The sequence below is a fragment of the Poecile atricapillus genome, chromosome 4, assembly GCF_030490865.1.
Source record: "Poecile atricapillus isolate bPoeAtr1 chromosome 4, bPoeAtr1.hap1, whole genome shotgun sequence".
Taxonomy (NCBI): domain Eukaryota; kingdom Metazoa; phylum Chordata; class Aves; order Passeriformes; family Paridae; genus Poecile; species Poecile atricapillus.
The window spans coordinates 32,154,993-32,177,174 of NC_081252.1; the positions used below are offsets into that span (position 1 = coordinate 32,154,993).

General features: G+C 44.4%; 1 protein-coding gene and 1 long non-coding RNA gene across 5 annotated transcripts; both read right to left on the bottom strand.

Annotated features, from left to right (window-relative positions):
• Positions 1 to 393: 393 nt before the first annotated feature.
• On the bottom strand, positions 394 to 4,827 carry LOC131578664 (uncharacterized). The gene is made up of 3 exons (XR_009277548.1): positions 4,559 to 4,827; positions 4,335 to 4,421; positions 394 to 906 (listed from the first exon to the last, which is right to left on the bottom strand). It is a non-coding gene; the product is annotated as an uncharacterized LOC131578664 (long non-coding RNA).
• Positions 4,828 to 5,443: 616 nt separating this feature from the next.
• REST (RE1 silencing transcription factor) lies at positions 5,444 to 21,885 on the bottom strand. Of its 4 annotated transcripts, none has more exons than XM_058837843.1 (4): positions 21,848 to 21,885; positions 19,883 to 20,793; positions 13,910 to 13,993; positions 5,444 to 10,918 (listed from the first exon to the last, which is right to left on the bottom strand). In XM_058837843.1, exons 2-4 carry the CDS (start codon positions 20,781 to 20,783, stop codon positions 9,219 to 9,221), a joined length of 2,685 nt encoding a protein of 894 aa, XP_058693826.1. In that variant the 5' UTR covers positions 20,784 to 20,793; positions 21,848 to 21,885; the 3' UTR covers positions 5,444 to 9,218. The 4 variants fall into 4 exon arrangements, with proteins under 4 accessions (XP_058693826.1, XP_058693828.1, XP_058693825.1 ...); XM_058837845.1 differs by having other exon boundaries at positions 21,844 to 21,863; XM_058837842.1 differs by lacking the exon at positions 21,848 to 21,885 and adding an exon at positions 21,515 to 21,533.
• Between the last annotated feature and the right edge of the window lie 297 nt (positions 21,886 to 22,182).

A 22,182-nucleotide genomic window follows, 5' to 3' on the forward strand; every position in this document is an offset into this window, starting at 1 on the left:
AAGAATTGTTAAGATTTTTTTTTATAAAAATACTCAACTAAAATATCATTTAAAATATGAAAAATTATTACTGGATTTTCACTAGAAGTCCAAATTCTGTTTGTGCTGAAGTTGTGGGGGTTTAGAATAACTGAAGAACATTGTGTGTGTGAAAGTGTTCCAGTGAAAACATTTGGCCAGCCCCAACAGACTCCTACAAAACTTCTTCCTTTGTCTCACTGTTACAAATGTGGGGGTAAGTACATAATGGAGTAAAGAAATTACTTATTGACCAAGGCTTTTATCTGTTCACTTTCTGAAATAAACAGACATTGTTGTTTTGAAGGCTATAAAAACTACAATGCAAATGCAAGCTTATGATCTGCAGCACTATAACCCATTAATGACTAGGCACAAGGAAGAGAGCAAAGGCCAAAAAGAGAAGAGATGAAAGAAAGCAGGGCATACAAATCTAACCTCAAGAACCAGCTGGAAACTATCCATCAGAGGGTTTCCTAATGGAAAACAACTTCAACAAAAATGCAAATTATATTTTCACAATAATTATTTCAAGTCCACAGTGGGAGAAATTGCAATGAAGTTATGTTATTTCAACAGTTTTCAACATTTTCAAATCCTACTTTAGGTCATAGACAAATGCTTAAAGGTTGAAATACCCCTTAGGAGGAGGGGGGAAAAAAAAAAAGTTGTCCAGACTTGCTTGTCCACTTGGATCTTCCTGAGTAATATTTCCTTTTGACAACCAAATTCTTTTCAGGTGGAAGCAAACCCAACGGGTCAGAACCAACTGAGTGGTCATTTGGCCCACAGCTTCGACAGCCTCTGTTTTCCTGAATATTCTTGGAGGGATGCTGTTCAGAGAAAGTGTTTGCTTCTGGTTCCAGATGCATTTTCTTTTCAGAGTATCTGGGGACACACAGAAACCAACACTATCAATGTTCTGCACCATGTTCTGACTTCTCACAGTGGGGTAACAGAGTAGGTTAGTACCGGTTCAGTGTCACATAAACACATCATACACCTGTTCTGCTGCACCTATCACTCCTCTCCTAAGAACCGCTCGTTTTCTTCATGTGTAAAATTTTACAGCTGCTTGAAAACGTGACCATATTTCTGGCACTACTTTTGCCTAGAAGCGATTCACTAACTAGGAAAGTTGTGGAAAATGCAGTTGATTCTTGTTTTCAGCTTCGCAAAAATAAAGCAGGCTTGTCATCCTCAGCAGAGGTGTCCAGCGCACAGCTCGGGGCTGGTGTTCCTGCAGGCTGGAAGAGCAGTGCTGGAGCTGGTGGACTGCTGGCACCATCTAGTGATGCCCGTGGGCTTGCACAGCTCCCTCCTGCCTGAAGCACGAGAGAATCCTGGCTCAGGATGCCAGAGATCTCTGGAAGGAAAAGGTGGGGGAGAAACAAAACTAAAACTACAAATAGTGTTACAAGGAGTAGAGTTCTGTCCTTGGCATCACCATTTTTAAGTGTTTTTTTCCTCTGACACGCCAAGTAACAATGAGTTAAGTACATCTACACCACATTTGTATGGAACTTTTTACAGGGCACAACAGAGTGGTGCTTACTGGAGAAACCAAGATGCAATGGGAAGGGTCAACCACATTTCCACATGGATTTTCCTGTAAATCCAAAGTTTTCAGTTTAAAAAAAAAATCTAGACAAACCCCCAGGCTTTCTCTCTTCCCTGCTGAAGTTGTCAGCTCTCATATCTGCTCATATGGCAACAAGGAGAATTTACTCCGGTCCTCTTTTAGAACCTTTTGAAACGCTTTCAGTGGGGACATTAATCTTTCTCTTGGTCTCTTCATCAGCTGTGAGACTGGGCTTTGGTTCCATTGCAGAAATCAAGGTGGAAGGTGCTGCCAGCTCTCACCTGCCATGAAGGTGGGCTGCAGAGGAGAGGAGACCTGTGTTGGTTTCCCTCCTTAGTAACAACAGGTTGCTCCATTGTGAATTTGACTGTAAGTTCCTCACCTCATGCCAGGCAGGTCCCTTAGTGGTGCCTTGCTTTTCCTGACTGCTCTTCTGCTTCCATACTGGCACAAATCAGAAGGGAAACAGTGCAGTGCTCAGCCCTCCCAGGACTGATATCACCTGTGAAGCTGGACACATCTTTTCTTTCTTGCTGCCCATCTTTGGGAGGAGATTTTTTTTCTGGAGCAGATCTCCTGTCCAAAAGGCTTTTGTGACTTTGTCCTCTTTTTTTTTTTTTGGTCTGTTGTTGTATTTTTTTCCTTTTGAGGAAAATTAATCAAGGTATTCAAGGCCATTTTAGGCTCTGTAATATCAAAATCAGGCCAGAAAAATTTCTAGGGGACTTGAAAGCCAGTTGTAGTTTCAAAATCTTCTTTCTTTTTAAGACATTCCAGAACTGCCATCAAATTACAGGCTCAGAGTTGAAACCAAATGTTAAGGCTGACCAGAAATCATTTTCCCATTGTTTTAATCTACTGGAAGATATAGGAGGTCAAAATCAGATTTCTTTGAAAAGAAAATATTTCCTTTCCTCTGTGCTCCTTCTTCTTAACCAGTGATCTGAGTTTTGGTGATCTCTTGAGTGCCACATCATTGTAATAACAACAGTATTACATTATATTACATAGCAGTATTATACACACCAAAGACCATAGAAAAGGTAGATCACAGAGATCATCAGGTTGGAGAGACCCAAGGACAAAGCAGGGGGCTTTGCCTGCAGCGAGCTGGCTGGAGAGAGAGGTATCCATTTCCAGATGAGGTCAGCTCGTGTCCTCAGCTCAGGCAGGAGTTGGGTCACACCCATGGAGAGCAGAGCAAGGTGATCCCTAGGAAGAGGTTTGCTTAGCTACAGCTGGCCCAGGGGCATTCCACTGGAGTTCAGCCCTTGCCAGGGAAGGAGACATACCCTGTAAATTCATGCTGAGGCAAGAGATCTTGCCTGGGACTATGGGTTATGTCAAGGAACCAAAAGGAGACCCCCAGCCCCTGAAGTGGTGCTTGGAGGACCGGCCCAGGAATGCATACACTTTGTGGGGACAAGCACTGCTCAGAAATGACAGGGTTTGGTTGTTTTGGTTGTTTTTTTAATTAGAAGTGGTAAATAGGAGTCCCAAGTCTCAGGATCTGTGCTGTAAGTTACCAAGCTCTTAGTTTAACTTCAATTACATTGCCTGTCTCCATAGACTGCTGTGTAAAATAGGGACAACTCTTGCCAGAATTGTCAGAGCATTTCCAGGGTTTGCTGGCTAATGCTTGAAAAAAAGGCACGGAAACCTTTGAATGAAAATTCTGTGACAAAGAATTCAGGAGACTAGAATTAGTCTCCTGAAAACGAAGCAAAAGAAAGAGCAAATTTGTGTTAAAAAAAACCACAACAAACATGACTCTAGTTCTGCCATGGGGAGCAGAGAAGCTATTCACCTAAAAATGAACTTAAAAGGTATTGGTGACTTCATGGAGATTTTAATTTTTTCTTTTGAATTTGAGGGCAGATAAGATGGGAAGGGATGAGAGCAGAAGTGAGGTGCTCTCCATTTTTCCTGCAATTGTGCTAAAACTGAGGTTGACATTCTGTCCCGAGAGATTAAGCACCTACTCACAGTCCATTCTTTAATTAAAATTACCCAAAGAGGTCTCACCTGAAGAGTTAAGTTGCTGAGTGACATCTCTTTATGAGCTGACAGATGCACTTTGCAATGCCTCAGGGCACTGTCAACATCCCTGTCTCTGGCATCCCCACCAAGGGACCAGTCACTGTCCTCCCACTCAACTTTTTGCCGTAACTGTCCTTTGGCTTTTTTTGATGGAAATGAAGCCAGCAATAAAACTCATCCATCCCTCAGCTGCAGCACAGCCTCTGCTGCAGATGACAGCACCTTGAGCACTCTGACCTATACCGGGCTAAAGGAGACCAAGAAGGTTCCTTTGACAAGGGCAAGGGACAGGTTCTGCTGCCTGGCAAGAGCCAGGGTGCATTGCTGCAGGTCTGGTGCTTCCAGCCAAGGGGGAAATGCAGAGAGCTCAATTTACTAAGGTTAAGAATATAGCCTGGGCAAAGGAAGGATCTACCCTTTTAGATCTGCCTTTTTCTACATAAAGCTTATATTATACATATATACACTTATATACAAGAACAGTATTAAAGCAATTTATGTCAGCATAGCTAAGCTTTAAAAACAAACAGAACACAACCACACAACCACCAAACCAAAATCAGGAGCCTAGCATTTCAGCTCCTTCAGAGCATTGGCAAAGCCCAAATGAGGAAGCTGAATTAAGACATGAGCTTGCTCTGTCCCCATACAGGCCATCAGGAAGCTAAGCCATCCCTCACACAAGCCAGCTCACCTTTTGGGCAGCTCACTGTGTGGGCAGCACCTCTTGCTGGCCTGCAAGGTACAGCAGAACCGTGCACTTGTGCTTGGCTACCTGGTTCTGTTAAAAAACAAATTGCCACAAAGCAGATTCTTAGCATGTTTTCAGCCCAGCAGGCTTTATCCTGGCTTTCTACTGGGACAAAAATAGCAGGTTTTTTGCCAGGGTGCAAGGAGCTAGTAAAAGATAAGGATGACCTGACTGCAGGTTTAAGGGAAAATGATTTTCAGGTTGCCAACCCACCTGGGTTCTCCAGATAAGCCAGCTTGTCCCAGGAACACCTTCCTGAGGGTGAGGGGCAGCACTAGCTGTGGTACAAAGGCCAGGGCCTCCTCTATTGATCCAGTTTGAAATAATTAACTCAGCACAGGCAAAGAGGCACTCAGGTACCCAGCCCCTGCCATCTCCATGCCACACTCTTACAACTCCCTTGCAGTCTGTGGGCAGGCTCAGGCACCACTCCTGCTCCCTGCCCGTGCCATAAACTGCTCACATGCAGCCCACAAAACTCCAGGAACAGCCCAAGCCCACCCCTTTCCCGGGCACTGGCAGCCCCTGCCACTCTGCAGCCCCCAAGGCTATGTGCTGTGCCAGCACTGCACCCTGCTCCTTGCTGCTGGAGTAACAGCTGCAGGGCTCACAAACCCACACTTCCACTGTCACCTGCAGTACCTCTGAAATACAAATTTAAATTCCACAGCTTCCATCAAGCTGCACTTCTTCTCTGCTGGCAGAGAATACTGCCCTTCATGCCCATCCTTCCAAATCACAGATGTTCAGCATTGCATTTGAACCTTGTCCGTGTGCATGCAGCCTGCCCCTTGAGCCCTGTCCTTACTAAAGTGGGCAGGGAAATGAAAACAAGACGTGGAAAAGGAAAAAGAAGATATTTCTGGAGTCACTGTCCCTGTCTGCAGCCAAGTCTGGCATCTCTGTACTGACTCCCCCAGGCCTGACTCCCCCAGGCACACCTGCCTGGCTCCAGCTCCTCAGGAGCTCTGTCGATGACACTGGCACTGCTCATGCCCCTAATTTCAAATGGCTTCCACAGCCATTAATAAGTGGAAGATAGAAGCTGCAGGTTCCTTAATAAAGTTTATTTAATCATAACTATGCTTAGGAAAATACACTTGTAAAGGTTAATATAATGCAATTTAGTTTAACTTTATACTACATTTTGAACAAAAGACTTCTTATACATGATTTAGGTAAAAACAGGAAGTATGATCTGGCTCGTTTTACATCTATTACAAATGCAGAAAAGACTGTCATGCACTACAGTAGAGAGCATGAAAAAAAAAATTACCTTTGGTTTAATTCAGAGAATACAAGTATTGCACTGTAAAAGCATCAAACATGGTGCAACTAAACATCATAAACATGTTTCCATGCCAGCTTACAAAAGTTTGTTAGCTAGTGTAATTTTAGAGGGGGGAAAAATATATGTACACATAAAACAATTTCTTTAGCTATTTGGATTCTGTTAATATCATATGCACGCCACATATCTACACAACTGACATTCAAGAAAACTCTTGAATTTGATTTAATACCTTTCTACATTTAATCTGTTGAAATCGATGACATTACTGTATCTTAACTGGCCTGTCAGCTGTTAAACATTCTTCTTTAAATGACTAAAGTTCCAGCCTAGATCATCAAAATCCAGAAACAACAATTGCAATACCATGGATTTTAAGTGCCTAGCTAGACATTTCTTGACCAGTTTTCAGGGCAGTTAGTTTGAGTGTATAGATTCATACAGAAAAAGCCCAAAACACATGACTCAACCAAGGGCTGGCAGTGTAGGGGTATATCAGCATGCTAATCCTTCCAACCACGTATTGGAGGTTGAACACAAATACAGGTATTATTGCCAAAAAACACAAACATGCTAGCATTGGCAAAACCAACACAAAATAATTTAACAATATTGAAAAAGACCAAAAAAAACCAAAAAAAAAAAAAAGGCATTGTTCAAAGGGAGACACAGCAATGTAAGACCACCATACATGGTGGGCTACGTGACCCGCACTCCCCCTCAAATACTCATATTAGCAGTGCCTAACATTTGAGATAAACATAATGCATTACATCCTTGCCTTTTTACTGTAACATAATCCCAAACTTTGCAGAGAATTCCAACACAGTTCTGCACCAAGATTAGCTAGTTCAGGACGTTGTTGATGGGTCTCAAATAGAAAAAATCAACTTTTCTTCTTCTCATTAATAATTTATTTTCAGTTTCTCGGCTTGCGGTAGGAAACTCCACCAAAGAGGAGCCAACTGTTGTCTTTGAAGAGTTCTTGTCAGATCAAGCATTGAAACCTTGACCACTTCACAGAAATGTGCAGCAGAGTATTTCAGAGAACCACCTTTGCTTTTGTCTCACAGAGAGGACTTTAAAGTCAGTCAACAGCATAGTTTTCTTTAAAAAACAAACAGGAAAAAATTATCAGGCCAATCCATATGTTTACTTGAACATAGCTGAAGTCCTTGAAGTCTCTCACATAATGGCAAAGGCTCTTCGCAAGGATAGGAGGGGAGCTTTAAACCTCTACACAGTACTGGTTTTCCCAGCATCTGCTCATATCACTCATAAATGGTGGCAACATTTATATATAAAGAAACACTATTATGAAGAAAAAAAAATACATCTAAAACTATTACAACTGGTAGTTTAGGAAAACAATTCAACTAGGTTTGTCTTCTTAATGTTTAACATAAATATAGATGCAACTTGATCTTGAGTTGACAATGATTGTCGCAGCCAAGGTAAGGATTGAACACTATCTATGCAAACAAAAACTCACTATACATTATACAACTTATTTCTGCCTTGAGGGATGCCTTCCCTCTCAAATCTTTGGCCTCCTATTACCAATCTCTCCCAAAAGCAGAAGCAATGTAGAATTGTTGCTCTCAACTCATTCACAGCAGTGGGTTTGTTTGGAGGGGAAGATGCTGTGGGGACAACACAGTGAAGAACGGGGATTATTTCAGAGCTTACACAGAGAGAGTTACTTGCAATGAAGTTGCTCTGACAAAATGCTGTCTGAGCTCTTCAACTCCACTCCCCAAGTAACAGCTGCCTCCAAATTTGCTTCTCTGGAGCTGTCCCCAACTGCTCCTGCTGGAAAGGCAGCTAATGACAGTCAGAAGAGTGCACAGATGGGACCTGGAGGGTTTTGCTTCTTCCCTGCTGGTTTGGATTTTGTTTACATTTTGCCACTGGTTGGCTACAAGCAGTTAGGTATGCAATCTCTCTTGCATTTATGTGTGCTAGAAATGGAATCTGTTTAGAATTATAAACTCCTGGCATTACATGTAGACCTGAGATGACAATCTGATAACTTACATATTTCTCTCTGCATGGAAGCAGGATGGTTTTATTAAATATAACTTGAAATAATATGGAGCAGAAATTCCTACAGTTTTTTAATGGCAGGTTTGTTGCTTACCAGTTGATTTATCTTTATTTGTTCATTTGGGCTTTTTTTTGTGTATGAGATGTTAGATTATATCACTGCTACTATTTTATTTTTTTAAAGCTCATGAAGATTTACTGCTGTCCACCACAAAAATGAAAATGGAAGGGGGGAAAAAAAAATCACTCAGACTTGCAGAATCTGCAGACTGTTTCCACTGAGAGTAATTATTTTCCTGTCTGGTGATCCCAAATTATAAATCTGAATTTATTACTCTGCACGTGTATTCAAAGTATCATAAGTGGCATTTCCATAACAGAATAAATCCTGGAAAAGTGTTTTGGAACTGCACTGGTATAATTTTGCTCAAGGACTGTACAATTCTAAACCCAGTTAAAAATACATAGCCAAGCAGTTCATAATTTCAGCAACTTCATGCACGGTTAATCACACCCCAGGAAAACAAGAAAAATCTGCAGTAAGGAGCATCACAGAAAACTGTCCCATGGTAAGCAACAAGTCTGAACGTTTCCAAATAAAAAAAACTTACACATACAAAACCAAACATGCATATATAAAGTGTACATATACTGCACAAGCGCTATTCCTAGAAGATTAAACTGCATAGGTAAAAATCAAAAACAAGTGCAACATTTTAAGCCCTTAAAGCACAATCAAAAAACAAAAAGCAGAAATTAAAAATAACAAACTTGCTCCCCCACAACAAAGCCAATTACAGATCAGTGATTAAAATATTAATCAAGCTAGAGGTTCTCCAATCAAAAGTTGGAAGGACTACTCTCAAATTTTGGCTCATCATTCACGCTTAGGGGATCTGAAATGTATGTTCATAATTGTAATTAGCTTAAACAGTTATGTTCATCACTAGCCAACTTTGATTTCTTTTACAAAGTGCTCTTTATGTAATAGAAGCTATCTTCCTGGTAGAAAAACCATCAAGTAGTTTAACACTTTGAACATCAAGATACATTAAAAAGAGCTAAAAAAATAAAAAAGGGGAAAGGGAAAAAGGGAGAGAAAGAGTTGGCTGCTAGAACAAAAAGCAACTTATGCCAGTGGCTCTATAAACATCCAACTTGTATATTGTTAGCTCCAGTCTTGTTCTTAAAAGTCAGTTTATAAAAGAGCTGCATAAGCTAATAGACTAGAAGCTTACAGTGACTGTATAGAACACAACCTCATACACCCTACCTGCTTTCTCTAATTAAGAGATCCAATAGTTAATGAGTTCACCATGACACATAAAGTTGTCAAAAATATTTTCAACTTAAAAAAAAACCAAACCTAAACCAAAAAAGAAAACAATGCAGACACTAAAGCAAACCGTGCTTAAAAAAAAAAATCTACAATATTTTTACATAAGCTGTGTAAGATCTTACAAAAGAAGATTCCCCAAACACAGCTGTTTCTACTCCTGCCCTTTTGCTGCCTTCTCAAGATAATACACATTAACTAAGTGCCTGTTGAGGTGCTTGCTGTATTCACCTTCCTTTTTAAATGAGCGGTCACAAAAAATGCACACATAGTTCTCCCTGGCCACCGTGGTGTCCGGAGCTCCCTGTGACATCTTTGGACTTGTTTCCTCTTGTACAGAGCGAGCACCGTTTAACCCAGAGTCGTCACTTCCTTCTGATATGTTGTCACTGATGTCACTGCCTTCATGGCTGTGGATGCCCTCATCCTCATCCATTTCCTGAGATTCATTCACGGCTGTGTTATCCCGAGACAAGGACAGAGACACTTTAGGGCTTTGTGTACTCCCTTCTGCGGGCACAGGTGCTGGCACAGCATCTCCTGTTGACTCTGTCACTGGCAGGCTTGTCTTGGTCAGATCCATTGGGTTTGAGTTAGTCTCAGTTTCTGCCACAGTTTCCTCTGGCTCCTTCTCAGGTGCCAGATCTGGTACCACATCCATGAGTACATCCAAGGTTTTTACAGAAGACACTGCATGGGCAGATTCCTCAGGACAAGTGTCTTCCCCTTTGTCTGCCTGTCTCTCCTCCTCTTTTGCACCACCACCAGTGTCTTCACTGTCTCCTGCTACTGCAGGCATTTCTTGCTCCTCTACCTCACCTTCTGTGTTTGCATCCTGAGCTGGCAGACAAAGCTTCCCTGGACCCTGGATGCAGTTTCCTTTGGGGTCAGTGCTCTCCCCACTAAGAGCTTGCTCACCATTGCTGTTTAACACCACTGCATCAGTGGGAGCTTGCTCCTTCTGGTCACTGCCCTCAGTGTCCAGCTTCACACCTCCATCTTCTTCTGTGATAGGATACTCATCTGGCATCTCCTCTTCCTCAACCTTCTCCTGCTCAAGTTTACTGCTCTTTTTACTGTGCTTAATTTTCAGAGCTTTCTTTTTTCTGTTTTTCTTGAGGCAAAAATTTTGCTTTTTAGGCTCTTCCTCTGGCACAACATCACTTTTTGGAGCTTCCTGGCAGTCTCTGGGTTTAGCTTCCACTTTCTTTTTCTTTTTTGTTACTACTGAGGTATCATTTGCAGGCTCTTGCTTTGAGGAAGTTGCCTCAGTCTCTGCCTTTCTTTTGACCTTCTTTGTTTTAGATGTTTTCTCCGTACTTTTCTCAGTTTTAATATCCACCTCTTTGTTTTCTGAAGCCGATTTACGACTTCTGGTTGTCACCTGGCCTGCAGAAACATTGCTTGCTGACTTCTTTTCCTTTGCTGAGTTATCTTTTTTCTCCACCTTCACAATTTTCTCCGTTTTCTTTGAGGCTGAATCCCCTTTTGTTGGTTCCTTCTCCACTTTGTCATTACCGCTTTCAGAAAAGTCAGCTTCGCTCTTTTTAGTCCGTAGCTTCACCTTTGAGACATCCATGGTGATGTCAGAACAATCGGGATGCCTGGACTTGATGTGATACTGCAGGTTACATTTTTTAGACGCTGCATAATCACAGACAGGGCAGAGGAACTGGCGCGGGTTGATGTGGAGCTCAACGTGCTTTTTGAAATTGCTGCGGTCAGCGGTCTTGTAGTTACAGTGCGGGCAGATCAGAGGCTTCGGCCCGTTGTGCACTTGCCTCGCATGACGAGTCACTTCGTGCTGGTTTGAGGCCACATAGCTGCACTGGTCACATTTGAATGGCTTCTCACCTAAGGAAGGAAGGACGGAAGGGAATGATGGTGATTATTAAGCATGGTGGTTGTGGGGCAATCACTTCCCACTAATACAGATACAGAAATATGAAACTTGAAAAGGATAAAAAAAAAATTATCCATGCGCCTTTAAAATTAAGCAAAGTCAACGTAAGAAATCCACAAGTCACAAACACATTCACAAGACACTAAGAACAAAATACGAAAAAAAAAGAGAGAAGGGGTGAGGGCTGGGAGGAAGGGGATCCAAAACCAAACAAGCAGTAACAACGTCACAGGTTCTGGCTAGGCATACATACCGGCAGAGATCTCTCTACAGTAATATTAGCAAATGGAATCCATACCCAACTGGTCCATTGAATGCATTGTAGAGAAATGGAAATGTAACATTTGATGAATAGCAGTTTCACACAAACGTTTCAAAAAAGTCCAACTCAACTTTAGACAGATTTAGCATACTTCATGTTTGCATTGAAAAGGAAATGAGGGAAAAGAAGTTAGCAAAAACCTAAGAACATGAAAGGGGTGCCCAGATGATCTCTACCTCTCAAAAAATTCAGTTAACTGTTTTGGTGCTTCAAACAAATAGTGCTCTGGCTGCAGGCTACTCTTGGCAAGCCAGCCAAATGCAGTCCACAGCCATCATGTTACTACTAAAATCTGCATTTACCTTAGTGTAATGACTCCTGTAGAAGTGTTCCTGAAATGTTCTGTTTAGTGCATGACACTGCAGCAGAAGTCGCTTTCCTCTTACAGATCAAAGCAAATAGGAAAAACACTTCTAGTGCAACGTCTCAAGTCCAGAGATACTTTGGGAGCATCTGTGCATGTGCCAATTTAGCTGAGGAATTTGGTATGCTCCTGAGCTCTGAACCAGCGTCTCAAAACCAATCTGCAGAACTAATGCATGCTACCTCTTCAGTATGTTGAAAATACACTCCAGTCCCTTCTGCTCATGATACAATAGTGCTTCTTCCACCCCTGCAAGCCACTGCCCATTCTCAAACATGCTCCGTAGCATGACTCAGGAGACCAGCCAGCCTTCACCGAAGATGTGGTGCCTGTTTGTGTGTTAACCACATGATCTTCAACACCCTCACAAGCTCCAGAAAAGGTTGTGCTGCCTCCCTGGCAAGAAGCAGGGGGACAATTGTTTAAGAGTCTAGATTATCCCGGGTCTGTCTACAGCATCTACTTGTTATTTAAAGAAGAGCTACTTTGATGCCCTCCCTCACCACTTTACTTCCTTCTTTTTTCCTCCCATTTCCTGGTGAAATTTTCTACAAGTTTAAGCTTGATGTGTTCATTGCTCATCCCTCCTCCAAGTATATAGCCTTTATCACCTACACCTCAAAGAACAGTTCTGTGTTGCACTGCGGTAGGACAAGAACAGCCTCTCTTATATGAACAAGCTGTTCCAAGTGCACAGAGTGCTCAGGGTAACTCAAAGATAGCATGTGAAGAGTTTGTGTCCATTGCCTCTACTAAAGCCTGAGGTTTTATTGTGCAAGTGGAAAGGATATGTACCAAGACAGCTAAAAAAACAGCTGCAAATTAGGCTCTAAACCACTGTCATTTGCTGTCTGACATGAGAAGAAAGCTACAGCACCTGTGGGCCTTAAACAGCCAGCCTGTCCAGAAATTGCCATAGAAAAGGTGCAGCTGCCTGGGCAATGGAACAAAACATACAATAGAATTCAGGAGAGCTATTAATACAAGACCCCTGATAGCAAAAGTCATGCCTTCCCTCAGAGAAGATCCCACTCCTTACCTCCTTCACAGTTGAGACTTCCTTGCACAGAACAAGGGCAGAGCAAACATGTTTGTGAAATGGTTTCCAGGTTCGGTTTTGACCAAACCATTTGCAAATTTGGTGGTTCATTTGCAAACCAGAGGTTCAACCAAATATTATTTTTGTTTCTGAAAGCAGAATACTACATTCACAAAATTCTCACACCAAAATACTGACGTCATTTTAAAGCTGGCTATTTTTAATGAGCCCAAGCCTTGCTCTACTACAGTTAAAACTGCCTGTCTCCTGGCTTCAATTAAAAGCCTCATCAATTGAAATTGAGACAATTACTGTTCAGGAGACTTCAAATCCTGTTTGCCAGCATTAGGAATTCACCTAGGGCTGGTCAATTCAGATTTTATAAAAACAAATCAAAAGCACAGGCTCAGGTCTACCTGAACTCCCTTATGAGTGTCATAAACGACAACTATGCTTGTGTCTGTGGTGTTACAACTCCCAAAAATGCTGTTAATTCATTCAAAAAGGGATTCACAAGAGCACAAGAGCAAATGTTTGTAACACCACAGCTCACGACCAGTAATGGGATATAAAGGCTAGTGAAAATTGCTAATTTGGCTTTTAGTGCCACAAGACTGAGTCACTAGACACTCACATCCTCTGAGTTTGCTTTTTCTCCTGTGTCTCCTTGACATAAACAGACACTAATTTACATTACTGTGTCATACTAAACAAAAGCTAAGGGTTCCCTCAGAACCTGTGGATGAGACTGGATCCCAAGCATCACAGAGGAGATTCTCAGCTACTCAAAATGTTCCCAGCTTCAATGATTTGAACTCAGCTATGACAGCAGACAGCACACAAGAATTTGTTCCTATATCATCACAATATTGTATTTATTACTAGATTACTAGGACTACTAGAGCAGCCCTATGAATATCAGATTAGATCTTGAAAAGTAAAAGGAAAAATATATATTTCCATTATCAGTTTTATTCATGACACTTAGCATTGCTAGAAAGACAACCTTCCCCATTAAAAAAGGAGCTAAAGCTCAGGCCATACTGGCTAAGATGGCACCTCACACAGAACTGGGCAGACTTGAGGCTTTAGGTGGCCCTTCTAAAGCCAGTGTCTGGCCCAGATGACCTCCAGAGGTGCCTTCCTACTGCAGCCATGCTGTGGTATCATGACCCATCCCCTTTTCCTCAGTCACGCTGCTGCCACTCCGTACCAACCTGAGTGGGTGCGCATGTGCCTGGTTAAATGGGTCTTCTGAGAGCTGGAGTAAGGACACATCGCACATTGATAGGGCCGCTCCCCTGCAAAAACAAACAGCAGAGCAGTTACTGAAACACAGCAGATTCCCAGACTTGGTTACCAAGCCACACAAGGGAGGCTGTCACAGATCCTCACACTGTATTTGAGGGCATGATATCTCTCAGCAAAGGGAAAGTGAGAAGAATGTGCCCAAGCTGGACCACTGCAACGTGTCATACCTTATGAATGAGGGTAGTAAAAGCGCATGATATGACAGAGGCACATCCTAATGTCCACCTGGGGTCAACAGTAACCTCAGCCAAAAGATGATGAGGACAGACAACTTCAGGAAGCCTTAAGCCACCAGACCTGAGTTCCCTACAGCATTTTCTTCCAACACTCAGAAGATGCACAAAAGATCCTGTAAGAAACTAGGTATGTTCTTGCTTTGCTTAACACCTTACCTGAAACCTCCACATTTAATTTGGATTAAGATGGGATACAACCATCCATTCCACATGGACTTGTATTTACCAGAACACAAGTGCAGATACAGCAGGTCTTTGCTTCCAAAATTTTACTGGCAGAGTGAAAATACTTGCAGCACAGAAAAGCATGATGCCCCAATCAGTGAACTTATTATGTTAGCAAAAACTTAAGTTTATCATAAATATTTCAAAGAGTCAAAAATCCCATGCCTGAAGAGTTATTGGTTCTGAAGAACTAATGGAAACTAACCTGTCATAAATTACATCTCCAGTGAGAACAGTCAGCTTGTAATTGTAGCTGAAAATTGTATCAGTACAATGATACTTGAAAATCTTTTTCAAGTGAAGACAAGCTCCAAACAAAGGCAGACAGTTTTATAATTAACATGTTAGGCAGGTCCAGATAAGTACCAGGGGTGTTTGCTCCAAACTGCTAGCACACTGTCTCCAGTAAAAACACTTTTTGTCTTGGGTAGACACCGAGGAGAAGAAAGGGGAGAGGGGAGAAGAGGGAGAAGAGGGAGAAGAGGGAGAAGAGGGAGAAGAGGGAGAAGAGGGAGAAGAGGGAGAAGAGGGAGAAGAGGGAGAAGAGAATGAAGCTGAAAAGGGAAAAAGAAGTTACTCAGTCCTTATATTTATTCAAATCTCAGCCAGAATTACACTGCAGCATTTTGATAAATTTGCTACATGAGGCATACAACCAAGGTTCTCTCCAAATCACAGAGACCTGGACATTAGCAAAAGCCCTGCACACAGGCTATGTGCTCACTTTCAGAGGGCACAGCTCTATCTGCAGCAGCAAAGATCTGCATCTGCCAGTGTGTGATGTGAGACTCTACTGCTGGCCTGTGCCAAAACAGCAGTAGAAGCAGCCTTTGTAATGCAGATTAATTCCACATTTCTTCCTTCCATCAAACATTTAGACTATCGTTCTTGATTAGATCAGCAGTTTAAAGGTAAATTCACCCTAACAACCACAACTCCCCTCCCTTTCCAATTAAAACAAGGTAGGAGATTGGTGCAATAGACACAATAAGATTAAGTCATGTTCAAGGGAGGGATTGTCTTTTTGTTACAAAGAAATGGTTTTGGTTTTAAATGACTCCTTACAATTAAAAAATATGTGGCCAAAGGTCCTGGGATATTCAGTCATATCTTCTTCCCATTACATGAAATTTCATATCTGTAAAGTTACCTGCAACATTAGGAATGTGAAACAGGCTTTCTCTTGCGGCCTTTTTTACATATGGCACAGCAACAAAACATACTAGATTTAAGTATAATGAACACAACTGATTTAAAATGTATTATTGCCACTTGAGAATTAAATGGATTGTACAGGCTGTTCTGTAAAATACTATTCCCCAAAGGATTTGTACTGTAATCTTACAAGCTGGTTCATTATATGCAAACAAGCCATCAAAAAAACCTCTCCAGACGACACTTACAGAATAAGCCCCAATCTAGCAAAAGCTCAAGCAGGCACTTAACTCTATGCAAACGAACAGGCAGACTGGCATCAGTATACAAGTTTAAGACCATCTTGTTAAGGAAAGTTCCCAGTCTGACCTTTCAGGAGACTCTGGCAGCCACACTCCCAAGGCCAGACTGCTGGGACCAAAGCCCCTTCACAGTTGTGGCTCCAGTGACCCAAGAGGTGCCCCACTTGACTCCCTGCACACTCCACTCACACACTGTCAGACCAGGCTTCCTTCCCAGTTTGACCCCAGCTTTCCCATAGCACTCTCAGACGTCTCTTTCCATAAAACCATTTACTCATGGCACAGTAACACAGAAACACCTGGAGCTGGTGCCTCTGAAGAGGACCCAAGAGTGGAACCCCTGCACTTTTTTACCCTCACAATCTACCTGCACACAAGTCGTGCTCCTCCTCCCCAGTCTTCTGCTCCTGCTGTTAAGCCTCTCCATGTCCATCTACCTTGCTGGCATCCCCAGTCTTCATCTGCTTTGTTGTCCAAAAGGTTGGCTGTTCATGGCTCCTGCTGTGTCTGCCAGTCTCCGCTCACCTGGCTGGCACCACTGCTACAGGGTTGGCAATTCACTCTCTGCACTCTCACCCTGAGCAAAACCTGATCTTGAACTGCAGCTTGCACACTGAGCTACCTGCACCAAAGGTATTCCTCAACAATCTCTTGATAAAGCCTTTTTTTAATAATGCCATTAGAAGTACCATCTGCTTGAAACAAATCTGCTTCCACTAAACTTCCAGCACAGTGGCAAGCAAGAAAGACCCCCTCTCACAACCAAAAAAAAAAAAAAAACCACAAACCAAACCAAAACCAAAACTAGACACAGAACATTGTGACTGACTGAAGCAGAAGTCTTAGTTATATAGCCCTTCAGGTTATTTTCAAGGAAAAACAAGCAAAACAGAGAAAAAAGAAAGAGAACAATGCTGCACTGTCTTGCACATAGTACAGCTCCAGAATCAGCAGGTAAATCAAGTCAAAACTTGGTCTAAAAGGTCTAACGAGCACAAACGAGCCCAGGTAGATCTGTCCCTGACACAAAGAGTCCTTTCTGCCCATGCAGCAGAGTAACAGATTGTCCTGAACACCTCCAGCCAGCCACTCCTGGGCAGCAGATAGGCTCTTGCAGTGCAGCCCCCTTCCCTGCTCCTGGCCACGTGCTTTGGTATTTGCATTAGTAAGGCAATTAAGTTCACTGACCAGTAGAAAACCAACCTGGAGAAGAGGAAAGGAGTATTTTTACTCCTTTACTCCATTTTAGTGAACTGAATCAACTAGTCCCAGGATACAGGTAGAAAACTGAGACTATCTTTCTCCAGCAGCAGCACATTTATCCTGTGAAACTCCACTCTGTACAGTCAGTGTTTCAGAAAGCTGTATGGCTCTAACACAACAGAATCAAATTAACTGCAAAGAGGCATTTTCCCCCCCAAAAAAAAGTCTGATGAAGAACGAAAAGCAAGAGAGAAAGAAAAGTATCTATCCAAAATTATTTAACCTATTAGCAATCAGGAAACCAAAGAAACAAACAATTCCAACTTTCTTCTTTAATATTCTGAACCCATAAAAATAATAATATAAAATAGGAAGAAAATGATGGATGCATCATTCATTTTTCCCAACAAATAGGTTTCTTTATTTTTAAATTAAAACTAAAATCCAAAGCTATTTTAGTATCATTCAGACAGTTTTTACTAAATTCAATACTGTTATGTAAACAGTCTGCAAATACTTTTGACTATAAAATAGCTGTGGGTGCTTTTTCAGGGCTTTTTTGGGTTGAGGGTTGTTTGGGGGCATTTTTTGTGCATTCTCATTTTGTTTGTGTTCTTTAAGGCAATTTATTACACATTAGTATTGGCAGAGACTTTTAGCCTGGTGTGTAAAATATACCTGCCAGGAGATTATTCCTTCTTCTAATACTCTGGCTTTAACACTCTCCTCCACAAAATCAGTGTTACTGGAAACAAGGCACATTCCTAAATCATTCTACTAACATATTTGGAAGTTTTTTATCAAGCAAGAAGTGCCTGAAAGAACTTAACTATGTAGTTATGTAGTAGCTAAGAAAGATCTAAAAGGGTAAACTAAAACACTGAAATCATAATCATTCATTCCAGCTTAATTACAGTAATGAAAAGAACCAGAAACCCTGACTGCACCACTGTCTTCAAAGGAGAAAAAGGGGATCTGGATATGCTTGTTTTTTAAAGAAGTTTAATACAGTTCATTGGTAAAATGGTCAAATGCAGTGATAACAGAGCACTTCCTCAGTAAACATGCTTTCATGGCTAGCTCCTGTATAACTCAAGCACCTTCAGAAATCGGAAATGGGAACCTAATGGCACCTACAAACAAAAGCAGAGATGAATTTAAAGCTGAGAAAAATGTAAACTAGACAGGAATCAAAGCACTGGCTCATATTTGGCCATGAGTTCCCTACATGGTTCATTTAGGTTTTTTCCTACTATTTTGCCATTTTTACCTGGTCTCTTTCCTGTTGTCTCCTACAAAACACACAAAGAAAATTAACTGGAGGATAAACGACACCATTTTCTTAACACCTCTCACAATAAACTTTGTTTACTTCTTTAGAAAAAGATATTTAGATAGGACTGAGTTTTAAACTGATGGTATCCTCTGAACAACAGCACACAGCTATTCTTAGGAGAACAGTACGTCTTAGAGTACTAAAATTCCCAGCAGACACTCCCAGCCCCAACAAAGCAGACACTAAAGTGAGCTGAGGAACACAAACTCCTGCGCACTTAAGATCAAGCCCAGCCCAGAGGCCTCCGGAGTGCCCACCCCTTCCAGACAGCTGCAGACAACTGAACTGAAACTTCCAAACCATTCATGCCACTGCTGTGATAAAACCTGACTTTAAAGGAGAAATTCCCCAGTGTCTTGCTCAGCCAGTATAGTCTACAATAAAGGGGAACCAAGTCAGATGAGCACGCTAGAAGATGGCTAGCAAGTGAGCCCTCTCCACAGAAAAGCCCTGACATGATGGAAATAAAAGCTCCTAAGGAGCAGAAAGGAAGCTCTGAACTGCCCTCTCACTTCCACAGAAGGGATCAGGAGGCAAAGTAACTGTACCTCATGGTCCAGAGAGGTGAGAGGCTACGATAACCCCTCGTCGAAAGGAGTTTTGGTTCTTCAGAACTCTCCATGTGAGAGGGTGGTGAGGTTCTGATAAAAGGTAAGATACTTCCTAAGTCACCTGTGGTCCCAGCGCACAGGACGGCAGTAACACTGCAGTCCTCTGATTCCACTTGGTATACACCAGGGAAAAAAGGGCCTCTCATACTGTCCCTTCCAATTACAAACCAAGGTTAGGAGAAGTCAGGAAATCAGGCCAGACTCCCTCGAAGGCTTCCTACAGGGCAACAGAAGTATGTGTCTACTTCTGGCTGCTGCAGTGACGCAGGCCCTAGAAAAAACGAAGCCTCTGAGCATTAAAAGGAATTAATTCCATGTTCAACTCTAATTCTGACTTTGTGGATGCTGGAGGACTCCTCTGCATGTACGTATCAGCTCTTTCTTCTGTGTAATTACACTGTAGTCAAGTTTCAACTCAGTCTAAAGGTTTCCAGTTTCAAAACTACCTATGGGATTCAGGCACCTTTGGTCAACCTGTTTGTTTTGGTTTTAGACTACATCAGGTTTCAGTGTTGTGGACTCTGACAATTATCACAGATACATTTTGTCATGCCCTCTTAAAAAAATTGGCTTAAAATTACTAAACAGGATGCCCTTCATCTCCTCTTGGGCACTTAACATGTCCTCTAGGACTGTTGACTGGAGCTCAAACCAAATTCCTCCACTAGGCTATAACCTGGTAGCACCAAGGGAAGAGAGCACAAAACTTCATGAGAAAACAACAAACTTTGCAGGAAGACTCTGTTTGCTTCATTCATCACAGATTCAGTAGTCTTACTGCACTTCAGTCAAAGAAAGATGAAAAACTTACCTGTGTGAGTTCGAATATGTTGAATATAATTGTTCTTCCGGTCTGAAAAATAGGAGCACTCTGAGCAGGTATACACTTTCCTGGGAAAATGATTTCTTAGGTGTTTTTTCCAGTGATATTCACTGACAGTAGTGTAAGTGCATATGGTACACTTGTAGACTCTCTCATTTTCCCCTGCTTTGTTGTGGTGCTTCAAGTGAGCCAGATAGTGATCATATCTGTTAGTGTTATAGCCACAGCGATCACAACGGATTGGGCCCTTAGAGAAATCCACCTCTTCTGCAGTGCAGGAATCAGACTCCTTCACCTGTGCTTGCTTTTCTGCATTTTCTTCCACGAAGAATTTCTTAGCACTGTGAACCCTGATATGATGCACAAACTCCTCTTCAGACTCTGCCTCATACTGGCAAGGCTTACAACGAAATGGTTTACTCTTCAAGCTCTTACACTTGTCCTCTGTGCTTTCTGGAGTACCCGGTGCTTCCAATGAGACATCTTTGTCCACACCGGGAGCCTTAGCAGGGGAACATGTAGCTGGACCTTGAGTTTCCACACTAGGAACCTCAAGGGAGCTTAATTCCACATTTTCAGGTGCCTCACGGTCACTCTCTGCAGCCTGGGTATCTTCTATACCCTCTCCATCACTATCTGAGAAGTTGCTGTCCCCCACCGTTGTCAGTTCTGCCATTTGTCTCTCTTCTCCAACCAGGTAATCACAGCAGTTGCCACTAACTTCTCCCGTCAAGGCCACATTTGCCAACATAATAAGCTGAGGAGCTGCCAGCTCAGCTTTAGAAAGGTCCTGTAAGTCATACATGTCATTGGACAATGCCATGCCAATATTAGAACTGCCCGGAAAGAGGCTGTTCCCACCAGACTGTCCCAGCACTTGAGTTGCCATGGCAGTAATTCTGTTGGAAGAGAAAAGGAACACCTGTAAGCACCCGAGTGTGGAAAAGTCTCCTGTGCTGTGTACTCTCGAAGCAGCCCTCCAGGGAACATCAAAAAAACTAAAGCTCCTTGCTGAGATGCTGGGGCAGCAGGAAACAGAACCCGGAGCTGGGGGGTCTCGTTCCTCGCCCGAAGGGGCGGTTGGGCTCTTCCCTAGGTGTGGTGCAGGATCCCACCGTGTGGAGGACGGGTGGGAGGCGCTGACAACGGGGTCCCAGGGCCCAGGCGGGGCTCAGGACAGGCGACTGACCCCGGGCTGGGCCCCGCGGCTCCCGCCACGCCACACACCGGGAGCGGCGCGGGCCCGCCGGTGTGTGCCGCGGCCGGGCTCCGCCGAGTGCCCCTGTCCGGCCGCCGCCCGCCCCAAGGGCCCCGCCGGGCCCAAGGCGGCCAACAAAGGGGGGCGGCCCGGCCCTGCGGCGACCTCCCCGCGGCCCGGCGCACATCCGCCGGGGGAGCCGGGCCGGGCCGTGCCCCCGCCACCCTCCCTCCTTCCCTCCCTCCCTGCCTGACAGGCATGCGGCCATTTTCTGCCTACCCACACAAAGCGCCCTCCCCGCGCCGCCCCCGGCCCGCCCGCTGCCGCCGGCCGGTGGGGACGCCCGGCTTCCTCCTCCCCCCGAGGCGGGCAGGGCAGCGGCGCCGGTGCGGGGGCGCGGGGCGGAGGAAGCGCCTCGGTACCGGCAAGGTCACGGCGGCCGCGCCCACTCGATGCCCGTCCGCGGGAGGGGGAGCGAGCGGCGCCCCGGGCCTGCTCCTGGGCCCGGGGCCTGCGGCTGCGCCCGGCCCGGCCCGGCCCGGCCGGCGACGGCTTCGCCTTCCGGCGGCGGCGCGGCCCGGCGAGCGCCCCCGCGGCCGGCGCGGCTCCTTAGCCGTGGTGCTGATCGCCCCGCGGCCGGCCCGCCCGGCCGCCCCCGCCCGCCCGCCGGCCGCAGATCAGCCCTGGACAGCGCCTCTCGCCCGGCTCCCGGCCCCCCCTCCCCGGCCCCGCCGGGCCCCGCCGCACTCACTCACCCACCGGCGGCGCGGGGCCGCGCGGCTGCTGCGGGGCGGGGCGGGGCGGGCGGGAGGCGCTGCTGGCGGCGGCGGCGGGCGGAGGCGCCCCCGCATTCCAGCACACAGCGCGCAGCGGCGGCGCCGCCCCGCCCGCCCCCGGCAGGAGGGGCCGGGCCCAGCGGGGTCACCCGGCAGCGGCGGGGGCACCGGGCGGGCGGCGTGCGAGGGGGAAGGGGCAGCCGCCCCAGGACAGGCTGCGTGCCCAGGGGTAGAGCTGGGGGCCGCGGGGTTTGTCCGTGCCCGGCCCCGCTGCCGTGAGCTCCTTTGTCCCGTTCAGGGATGATAACGCTGAT